The following is an 11,731-nucleotide window of genomic DNA, read 5'->3' on the forward strand; positions in this document are numbered from 1 at the left end:
TGTCAGATTGGACATGTCATAAAACAAAGCATCTGAGGAGAGATGATTTTAAAATGTTATTTTATTGAAATATATTTGGGAAATAATAAATTATGTGATTAGGTGGTTGTCTAATAATAATACATACCAAGTCTGAAAATGCAATTACCACCCCATGTCTTTGAAATGGAAGTCTCCAAGGCTTGGAACCCGGAAGCAATTGCGGCTCTTTGGTGACGCTACATTAGAGTGGACCAATGATCTATATATACATCATTGGAGTGGATATGGCCCAGCCTCGTAAGTATAAAGCGTTTTGTTTCCCTTAAATACGATATAAATAAACTTCTTATTAATAGTTGCCACCCCAATTTAGTAATATCGTTTTAGCGGTGATTTTGATATCGCCAAACTCTACAAATGGCGCGTGCAGGTATGTAACGACTGGACTCGAGTCCAGGCTGGAGTGACAGGACCAATGTGGAAGCTAACGTTAGAAGGTAGCTAGGTTGTCGTAGACTCGTAGCTAACTAACTAGGTATTGCTATACATATACCTTACATGTCCATCATCATAATGACCATTGGATTGTATACAAATGTACGTTGTCTGTATTATGATGTCTAGTGAGCTTGTGAAAAATCTTATCGCTCACGTTAGCTAGCTTTCTAGCTAACTAAGTTGGTTAAGGTAGTGAGCTGGTTCCTCTAGTTAAGAAATTGAGTGTTCTAGTGTTATGCATGGGTTGCTGTGCAATGGTTGCATGATCGAGACTACGAACTACTTCACTTTGACTTCACAAGTCTACACTTCTAAAATGGGGAAAAAAATAGTTGCAAACTTTCCTCTTACTGACCTGGCAGTAACCATCATGCATGTGTCCCCACAGGTGTCTTCTGCTTGGTCCTCCTCACCGTGGCTCTCGGAGCCCAGGCTCTAACCCCATCTCACCACCTGTCCCTGTCAGACGTGGAGAGACTTAAGGGCCTCCTGAGCCAACCCTTCACAGACCTGGCATCAGCATACTACTCAATCGTTGGTCTGAGCAAGCTTGGAGCCTCAGTTGCTGATGAAAATGTAAGAACATTTGCTTCTAATTATTGAAGGAAAGAGGCTTGAATGGAGTACCCAAAACATGTAGCCTATGGCATGTTTAGTTACCTAGGCTGTTTTCAATTTAGGCTATTCACTTCCATAATCACCACAATGTTTACCTATGTGTTTTACTGTACAGTTTGTTGCCTTATCAAATCCTTGTTTTTTTCTTTTGCAGGATGCCTGTCAGTTTCTGAAGGCCCAACTGGACCCAATGAGTGTCGACTCCCTCTTCTTCGCTGCTGAGGCCAGTCAGGCCATCTCAGACTGCGAGGTAAGTAGTCCTATAGGGAGCTTACTTCTGTATGACAAAAAAATATGTAATTTGCACCTCCAGTAACATAAACGGTGGCTTGCATGGAATTAAGACAACCTTTATGATGGTGGTTTTGGATGCTCTGCCAGTGAAGTCATCACTTGGCTCTGTTTTCTCCCTCTTTTTATGAATTACTTGTTTAGATACCAGTATCCAACGAGACCCGTGACATCCTTCTGGCAGCAGTCAGCGAGGACTCTACTGTGACACAGATCTTCAGAGCTGTCAGTGCCCTCAGTTCCCTGGGGCTTCCTCTGGCTTCACAGGAAGTCGTCGCTGCCCTGGTCGCCCGTATTGCCAAGGAGGACAACGTCTTGGCGTGAGTAATACCCTCTGGCCTGGCAGATGGAACAGACTTGCTGCTGAATCGTTTCTTTGATCATTTTGGTTTCTGAACTTCATTGTTACTTTGAGTCCTTTCAAACAAACTCTGCTTTTGAACAGATAACGCATTCCAATGGCCATTGATCTAAAGACTTGACACCGTTTTGTCATAGTAAAGTGACTGTTCTTTTTCTTGTCTCTCTGTACAGGATCACCACGGCACTCCAGACTGCCACCCGTCTTTCCCAGCAGGCTGAGCTCGGAGGAATCCTGGAAGAGATTGAGGTGAGTTTCACAAGTCCACCAGGTGGTGCTGTGCTACAGGTTTTTTCGGGTGAATTACTTCGCAAAGTTGCAAATTTCTCACATGCAAACTGGTTTCTCAAGCAGATATGTTGTATTTGAACCTTTCTCTCCCTCTTAAGGATCTGGCAGCACGATTGGATGACTTGGGTGGAGTGTACCTCCAGTTTGAGGAGGGACTTGAGGCGACTGCCCTCTTTGTGACAGCAGCCTACACACTGTCAGACCATGCGGACACGGAGCCTCCTCTGAAAGAGGTAACCTGCTGTCACCATTTATGTGGGTGGTAGGTTTGTGTGAGGGTAGTAGAAGGAAAGCAGGTTCCATGAGGGGCCATGACTTTTTCCTGATCATGTGTTCTGTATTAGATCTCTGGAATGGAACTCCAGAGTAGCTTGCTTACTTTCTCGTGTTCTTATTTCTATTTCTCGTGTATTTTTTTACAAAAAAAATTGTACTACTGATATTGATTACTGCATTGTTGGGAAAGAGCAAGCAAGAAAGGCATTTCAGTGTACTTGTGCAAATGACAAGAACTTGAAACCCCAGCTATCTTATCAGATTACTATAAATGTGGAACTAATGTGAGCTGTTATCCCCACAGGACCAGGTGATCCAACTGGTGAACTCTGTGTTCAGTAAGAAGTCCTGGGACTCCCGGTCTGAGGCGTTCAGCGTAGCCTGTGCTGCTGCTGCCCTCTCCAGCAACCGCTTCCACGTGCCAGTCATCGTCAGCACCCAGGGGCCTGCCACAGTCTCCCACAGCCAGCCAATCCTGCATGTAGGCTCTACTCTACTACTCCAGTGTTTATCATCCAGTGACATTTAAAAAAAAAAGTATATGATTTGGATGTCATCAATTGGAAACACATTTGAAGGATGTCACATGGATAGTGTTGTTTCTTACTTGAGCCCTAACCTTGTTGACATGAACCCTAGTGGACCTTGAGGAGCAAAAGGTTGAGTGCCCCTGCTCTAGTCCATCACTGGGCGTTGGTCTCCAACACATTTTCTTTTCACTGACCATCCATCTGCCTCCTTGTCTTTACCCACAGCTTTTCACTGAGCATCCATCTGCCTCCTTGTCTTTACCCACAGCTTTTCACTGACCATCCATCTGCCTCCTTGTCTTTACCCACAGCTTTTCACTGACCATCCATCTGCCTCCTTGTCTTTACCCACAGCTTTTCACTGACCATCCATCTGCCTCCTTGTCTTTACCCACAGCTTTTCACTGACCATCCATCTGCCTCCTTGTCTTTACCCACAGCTTCTGGTGACTGACATCCTGTCCAATCCTCTTGCCTCAGCCAGTGTGCTGGTGGAATCTGCTCAAGCTGTAGCCTCTAAGAGCGTCGTACTCAGCCAGGCACCTTTCTCCCTCAGAGAGTAAGTATGATAGACAGACAGATTTGAATTTGTCTGGGCAATAATGTTGCTAGTTGTGTAGATTAATATTGAGTGTTATAGAATCCAAGATTGAATCAAATCTTTGGATTCAAGGAAATGTCTCTGCTGTTCATGTATGTTATTTGTATGTCAGCGTTGCAGTTTGTAATAATTATTTCCACCTGTTTTACAGTGGCATTTTTGAACTTAACTTCATGGCTGGCCAGCCAGCTAGTGGATATTACCAGTTTACTGTGGCTGTCACTGGGGACAGCCGATTGGTTGCCAATCAGGTTGAGGTGAGCTTGTCTTCTATTCAGGATACATTTATTGGGAATCATTTGGTACCCACTTAGATTAAACAGAATATTCTATATACTATTTGGCAGTTGTGCCAGTTTAAGGGGGGGGGGGGGGCATGGTTCACACATTACCAAGTATGAAAGGTCTATAGTTTTGGATTTGTTATTTTGAGAAAACCATCAATTAGCCTAAATGTTCTAGTTCTTGGAAGTTAAGTCAGTTGCCTCTGGCTTTTGTCAAAGGTTGGCAGTTCATTGTGCTTGCCATGGACGATTATTCCAACAATGTAGCCTTTACATTAGCATACCAAACTTTTTATGTTACTTGACCATGTGTCAAAGCTATTAACCTCTAGCATTTACTTTAGCTTTCTCTGACTCACCATAAATGTGACAATCACCCTGCTTCATTTGAATTTGCATACACATTTAATCATAAGAATTACATTGAATTCCTTCATCTCTCTCTCTCTTTCTCTCCACCTGCCTTCAGCTGAAAGTGAAGGTGTCCACTGAGGTAGCCATCACTAATATGGACCTGTCTGTAGTGGATAAGGACCAGAGCATTGGCACCAAGACATCCAGGTCAGAGAGCCCAACCATGTACATGAAGACCTTTTTAATACTGCCCTTATGAGACCACAGAGGTTGTCCCTACCCATAGCCACACAAAATAAATGTAATGTACGTCATTTTCATTTTCAGGGTGGACTATCCCTTCAAGGCCAAGGGCTCCTTTACTGCAGACAGCCACCAGAACTTTGCCATGACTTTCCAGTTAGTGGATGTCAACACCGGAGTAGAGCTCACCCCCCACCAGGTATTTAGCTGTTCCTGTGTGTACATTTTTATGTTCATGCTCTCATTCTGTCAACATTGCATTGTGTTACACCTCTTGAGGGTATTTTGTAATGCTGTTTTTTGTTTATTTCCAGACCTTTGTGAGGTTTCACAATCAGAAAACTGGCCAGGAGGTTGTGTTTGTGGCTGAGCCTGACAGTAAGAACCTTTATAAGTTTGAGCTGGACACAGCAGAGAGGAAGTCTGAGTTTGACTCCATGTCTGGGACCTATGCCCTCCACCTCATCGTGGGAGATGCCACCTTGGAGAACCCCATTCTGTGGAACGTGGCTGATGTTGTCCTGAAGTTCCTTGATGAGGAGGCCCCAGCAGCCATCCAGTCCAAGACCCTTTACATGCCCAAACCAGATATCCAGGTTAACAACAAGCCAAACACTTGCATATAATGTGACATTGTGATGAGTTATAATGTAACAATGAGCTTTTTCTCTACTCTTGAGGCTGCTAGTCATAGCTTGAAATGACTGATGAAGATTAGATAAATCTAACTCTGGTGCATTACCCATAGTCGCTGATAGATAAACTAGTTAATTGATCATGCCCGAGAAGCCGATGTTTGGAGGATATATTGGCACAGGTGTTTTTAGGCCCGAGACTAAGTCGAGGGCCTGCAAACCGTGCCAATATATCCTCCAAACACCGGCTTCGAGGGCATTATCACTTTTATACAACGGGTTACCAACATATTCAAATAATGATTCACATATTTGCATTAACATTTTTATTTTGATGAATTTATTCATACTATTTCATCCTTCCACAAGATATAGTTTGTTCTATCGGTTCTGTATCTATGGACGTGACCCAGTCGTTCGTTCTAAATGTTCCATTGCCATACTGGCTGGCAACGTTCTTACCCCTTGCTTGCTTTACATTCACGTCAAAAAGTGCAGCCAGAATAACCGCAAAGTAGCAGCATTTGCATTTGTTTAAGCTGTTTTCTTGTGACATTTATTTGCACACATCCATAACAATGGGCTAATGAGGCGCAATTTTGCCTGGCATAGAAAATGTGCTCACTCGTCAGGACACTGTTGTTCAGCGACGCTAGCCAACAATCACTTCAAACTGAAGCTGGAAAGACTGCAAACTAGCTGCACTTCGTTTCGTTTGACCTTTTTTCAATTGACATTTCTTTGTATATATCCATAAAAATGATTCATGATTTCGACTGGCTGAGAAAAGCTGCCTGCCTGTCTCTCGTCTCGACACGTTGATTACTATGGGACAGCTGGAGATCGAATTTGAATATTGAAACAATGTTGCAAATGTCAGAGAGACGGACAGCAAGGTTTATACAAATCTCGGCTGTTGAAAACTAAATGTTTGTCTAAAAGAAATGTGAGAATGTCTAGATGCTTTTTATTGTGGAGATCAAGTTTATAAATTGCTTGGCTGGGTTGATGAGACAGTGGATTGCGCAGTCAGATGGAACAGAGTAAATAGGCATTTTAAAGTCATAGATTTAGCCGGTGGTAACTTGTGGAATAGACACTGGCTGGAATGTAGTTTTAACCAATCAGGATTAGACCCACCCGTTGTATAATAAATGGATAAATAACTGGACTTGAATGATGTTCTCCTTTGTAGCACTTGTTCCGGGAGCCTGAGAAGAAGCCACCCACGGTGGTGTCCAACACCTTCACAGCCCTCGTCCTCTCGCCATTCCTCCTGCTGCTTATTCTGGTGAGACTCGCTTTACTTCTCAAAGTTTGGAATAGTTTGAAGTTCAATGGTAACCTTTAGAAAGTGTTCAAATCTGCCTCTATTCAGTCTGTTCTTTATTTACTCAGGCTTTGAATAAAGCCTTTGTACATCCTGAATGAGCCTTGGTTTTTGATTTAACACAACACTTGTTTTCATTTGAAATTGCAGTAGCAATGCTGTATGACATTTTATGTATTTTCTATAACATTTATAGTTTTGAGTGATGACATTATCCTTACTGTGAAAGGCTTGGATCACTATGTTGTGTGCTACCTGGACAATCTATTTTCAGACCCTTTGTACTGTTGTGGTCTTTGTACTGTTGTGGTATAGTCTCTCCTTCTCTCCCCCTCTGTTCAGTGGTTCAAACTCGGGGCCAACATCTCAAACTTCAGCCTCTCCCCCAGCGCTGTGCTCTTCCATGTGGGCCATGCATGTGAGTACTGAGCAATGATGTAGTTCTGAGTCTAGGATTACAATGGAAACTACTGGCATTGTCACTCCACAGATACAGTGGCTTCAGAAAGTATTTACACCCCTTGACCTTTTCCACATTTTGTTGTTACAATGTTTGATTAAAATTGATATAATTGACATTCTACAAAAACAAAAAATACTCAGCAATGTCAAAGTGAAAGGAAAAATTCTAACACAAAAATGTATGAATAATAAAACACTAGTATATCTTGATTAGATAAGTATTCACTCCCTGAGACGATACATGTTAGAAACACCTTTGGCAGCGATTACAGCTGTGAGTCTTTTTGCGTAAGTCTCTGATTTACACACCTGGATTGTACAATATTTGCCCATTTTATTATTTTTTAAATTCTTCAAGATCTGTCAAGTTGGTTTTTGATCATTGCTGGAAAGCCATTTTCATGTCTTGCCATAGATTTTCAAGTAGATTTAAGTCAAAACTGTAACTAGGCCACTTGGGAACATTCAATGTCTTCTTGGTAAGCAACTCCAGTGTAGATTTGGCCTTGTGTTTTAGGTTATTGTCCTGCTGAAAGGTGAATTTGTCTCCCAGTGTCTGGTGGAAATAACGTTTTCCTCTAGGATTTTAGCTGTGCTTAGCAGTATTCTGTTTATTTTATCCCCCAAAAAACTCCATATTCCTTGCCAATGACAAGCATACCCATAACATGATGCAGTTACCACCATGTTTGAAAATATGGAGTGGTACTCAGTGACGTGTTGTGTTGGATTTGCCCCAAACATAACGCTTTGTATTCAGGACAAAAAGTTCATTTCTTCGCACAATGTTTTTGCAGTATTACTTTAGTGCCTTGTTGCAAACAGGATGCATGTTTTGGAATATTTTTATTCAGTACAGGCTTCCTTCTCTTCACTCTGTTATTTAGGTTAGTATTGTGGAGTAACTACAATGTTGTTGTTGTTGTTGTATCCTCAGTTTTCTCATATCACAAGCATTAAACTCTGTTTTAAATCACCATTGGCCTCGTGGTGAAATCCCTGAGCAGTTTCCTTCCTCTCTGGCAACTGAGTTAGGAAGGACGTCTGTATTTTTGTAGTGACTGGGTGAATTGCTACATCATCCAAAGCCTAATTAATAACTTCACCATGCTCAAAGGGATATTCAGCTTCTGCTTTTCTTTTCTTTTTTTTTTCTTTTTTTTTTTACATCTACCAATCGTTGCCCCTTTTTTGCGAGGCATTGAAAAACCTCCCTGGTCTTTGTGGTTGAATCTGTGCTTAAAATTCACTACGCGATTGAGGGACTTTACAATTATCTGTATGTGGGGTACAGAGATTGGGTAGTCATTCAAAAATCATGTTAACCACTATTATTGAACAGAGAATGAGTCTATGCAACTTATTAAGTGATTTTTGTTAAGCACATTTTTACTCCTGAACTTATTTAGGCTTGCCAAAGGGTTGAATAATTGACTCAAGACATTCAACTTTTAATTGTTCATTATTTTTGAAAATGTATTACAAACAATTCCACTTTCACATTATGGGGTATTGTGACACAAATTCTCAATTTAATAAAAAAATAATAATCAGGCTGTAAAACAACAATGTGGAAAAAGTCGAGGTGTGTGAATACTTTCGGAAGGCACTGTATCTCTTTTTCCGAGTTAATCACCTTTACTCTGTGTTCTTGTTGTTTCAGGCATGCTGGGTCTGATGTACATCTACTGGACTCACCTCAACATGTTCCAGACCCTCAAGTACCTGGCCATCATCGGCAGTATCACCTTCCTGGCTGGAAACCGCATGCTGGCCCAGAAAGCAGTCAAGAGGTATGGCTAGGGCGCTACACTGACCTTGTGTGAGCCCTAGGTTAGGTATGGCTCCTGTTAGCGATCGCAACACAGACTGTCAGAGTTTTTCTCTCTAGAGAGCTCTTGACCATAGGGAGAAAGTTTGACCTCTTTTTAAAATGACAAGGACTCTGGGGCTTTGGGACCTCTTGGTGGTTCTCAGAGATGTGGCTGACTGCCGTTAACTCAGGGCCTACAGTGACACGCTGCCCCCTCAGTGTGTGTGTGTGTCCCTGGGGCCCCCTGGCCGTGCCGGACTAGCAGAAGAGTGGAGCCTCCACTGTAGAGCGTATGACCACTGGGACCATGAGAGGGCCTGGCCAGATTGAACTGTGTGAGCAATTCCCATCATGCCTTCCACATGTACAGCTCTCCAAAGGCCATAGAGACACAGCGGTAATAAGTGTGTCACTGGCTGAAGACGTCAAGGTCTAATTGGCCAGCTTTACTGTGGAATTACTGCACCTTGTTCATGCCATATCTGACCGGGTCCTTTCAACCATTTGCTAGTCTAATGATCATTCTGGTTGATGTGGTGTCAGTGGATTTAATTTCACAATTGATGAAACTTGACTTGTTTCTGCTTGCCTGACTTGCTTTCCTTCTCTAGCCGCTGTCTCCTATAGTGCTGGCCTGTCTCCTTAACTCTCCTGTGTACTCCTTGCTACATTTCTCTTTTTCAGGATTGCCGCAGAGCAAAGTAGTAGGTTGGCAAAGTATAGGAGCCTGCGGTAAAGGCCTGTTTTCTAATAACAAAGGGCCAGTCTTCCAGGCTGAAGTAAGGGCATCCCTATGGACTGCATCCCAGTGTATCCCCATTGCCCTGTATAATGCATGGCTGTGTGGTGCAGTCAGGGCTCACACTCTATCTAGTGTTCTGGCCAGCATCTTGCTCATCCCACCACAAAATCATCTGCTCACCTTTTTACAGCTGGGACTATAAACCCAAAATTATCCACACCGACCATACCGATCACTCATCGCAGGTTGCTGCTATCGTTCATTACGATAAGTAGCTGATTACTAGAGAAATGTGAAGTACGAAATGAAATGAGTTTGCTAATATGGGTGATTTGTTAATGGGACAATTGATGGCTACAACCATCAAACTAGTAGTAGTTTTAAATAATAATATAAAATAACTGGTGCATATTAATGTTATAAACGTAACGTTCTATTTATCATTATCGCGTCAATTCAGGCAATTTATCGCGATATGGGATTTTTGTCCATATCACCCATCTCTATCACCTTTTAACATCCTGTCCATGTCACCATTTATTCATCTTCATATTGCTTGCCGTTGTACATGGTTATTCTCAGATGCAACGTGTGAGAATAACCCTATGTCATCCTGATTGTTCTGCAGTTCATGTTCTGTTGCGGAGAAAGTCCTGTACACTTCATCTTTATGCTGTAAAGAAATGCATGAAGAAGTTTTACACATCAGATGTGTTAAACATGTATCTAGGACTTGTCATTCAGTTAACAGGCTTTAAATTAGATGATTGTTTAAGGTCTTTGACTGTCAGGTAGTTGACGCATACAACAAACATTCTAATATATGTATTTTTTTCTCTTGCAGACTTGCAAGTAAATGACAGAAGATTGAAGAAGATTTAAAGATGCTTCGTTTTTGGTTTTCAAGGATTCCTTTATGGACACATCATCAACCATCAGACTGTCATCAAAGGCATGTTATTCTGTGAATCCAATGGACAATTTGAAATGCAGATTGACTTTTATTTTTCAACTTGAAAATAATGAATGTTATAATCAAAGGTGTTGGTAGAGGGACAGGACAGATGCTCACTGACACTACTCCTATTGAGGGCTGGAAAGCTAACCATCCTTGCACTTCATTTTTCTGTGACTTTTTTGCAAATGCCTTATTTTTTTTTTCATGGCAGGTTTGGGGATATAATTTGTGGTTTCATAATGAAATCGGGATGGATTTGTTTTTTTGTAAGTTCCTGTTTCTCTGTGCCCATCTTACCACTGTTGCGTCAAAATTTGCGTCAAGAAGTGAACCATTTGATTTTTTTTAAGGCCTTTTTTATGTAAGTTTGACTGTGGGCTTCACTGACATGTTCATCATAAATCTGTATTGTATTTTTGTCTTCTCACTGAATTACATGTGGAGGGTGTGGATCTATTTTCCCCTTACAATAAAGACCCAACCCTCTCTAGAACAAAATAGTTGCTGGGCAATTCTAGAAAATCCTGTTTTTGTAATGAAATGAAGAAAGAAATGGGGATTAATGAGTGTACTGCTTTTTCTTCTGGGTGCAATACACACTTTAGTGTTATTCTATCATTTTTATTTTTTAAAAGTAATTAAAATAATAGTCCTTTTACTCTTGCTTTATTGTGAAAGCTGTGCGGTTACATTCTTCAGTACAGTTGTGTTTGACAGGGTAGTGTATGAACTGAGCAATGTGTTACTTTTTTCTGAGGACAGAAAAGGCTGTTAAGTATCGTCATGGCATATACTTTCAGGTAATTTGAAGGGAGGTGTTTAGGGTCGGAGATGGCCAAATAAATACTGATTGTCTTCACTTTATCCTTCACTACATAGAAGTCTGGAAGAGAACAGTAAGTAGGAATGTCAGTCAAATCATGTGACAACACACACTTCACATATTACAAATTGGCAATGTACACTCCCCTACGTATTTATTTGGACAGTGAAGCTAAAACTTGTAATTTGTCTCTGTACTCCAGCATTTTGGATTTGAGATCAAATGTTTTATATGATGCGACAGTACATAGTGTCCCCTTTTATTTGAGGGTATTTTCATATCTGTTTTACCACTTAGAAATGAAAGCACTTTATGTATCTAGTCACCCCCTTTGAAATATTTGGACAAATTCACTTATGGTGTATTACATTTTGTCAAAGGTTTAGTATTTGGTCCCATATTCCTAGCACACAATGACTACATCAATCGTGTGACTACAAACTTGTTGGATGCATTTGCAGTTTGTTTTGGTTGCGTTTCAGATTATTTTGTGCCTAATAAATAAGTAAATAATGTATTGTGCCATTTTGTAGTCCCTTCTATTGTAAATAAGAATATGTTTCTGAACACTTCTACATTAATGTGGATGCTACCATGATTACGGATAATCATTAATGAATTGTGAATAATGATGAGTGA

At 41.2% G+C, this 11,731-nt stretch overlaps 1 protein-coding gene across 3 annotated transcripts; it reads left to right on the forward strand.

The window, feature by feature from the left end:
* Nucleotides 1–198: 198 nt before the first annotated feature.
* LOC311139008 (dolichyl-diphosphooligosaccharide--protein glycosyltransferase subunit 2-like) lies at nt 199–11,607 on the forward strand. 3 transcript variants are annotated; one of them, XM_084173833.1, is made up of 16 exons: nt 199–279; nt 869–1,056; nt 1,253–1,348; nt 1,534–1,709; nt 1,924–1,999; nt 2,140–2,274; nt 2,622–2,798; nt 3,288–3,406; nt 3,600–3,705; nt 4,202–4,293; nt 4,414–4,528; nt 4,644–4,925; nt 6,160–6,255; nt 6,637–6,712; nt 8,420–8,549; nt 10,156–11,607. In XM_084173833.1, the coding sequence occupies exons 1-16, from the start codon at nt 237–239 to the stop codon at nt 10,169–10,171; spliced, it is 1,923 nt and encodes a 640-aa protein (XP_084029959.1). In that variant the 5' UTR covers nt 199–236; the 3' UTR covers nt 10,172–11,607. The 3 variants fall into 3 exon arrangements, with proteins under 3 accessions (XP_084029959.1, XP_084029961.1, XP_084029960.1); XM_084173835.1 differs by lacking the exon at nt 199–279 and adding an exon at nt 385–412; XM_084173834.1 differs by lacking the exon at nt 199–279 and adding an exon at nt 443–479.
* Nucleotides 11,608–11,731: the final 124 nt, after the last annotated feature.

Source organism: Coregonus lavaretus (genome assembly GCF_964263955.1).
Source record: "Coregonus lavaretus genome assembly, chromosome: 12".
NCBI lineage: Eukaryota > Metazoa > Chordata > Actinopteri > Salmoniformes > Salmonidae > Coregonus > Coregonus lavaretus.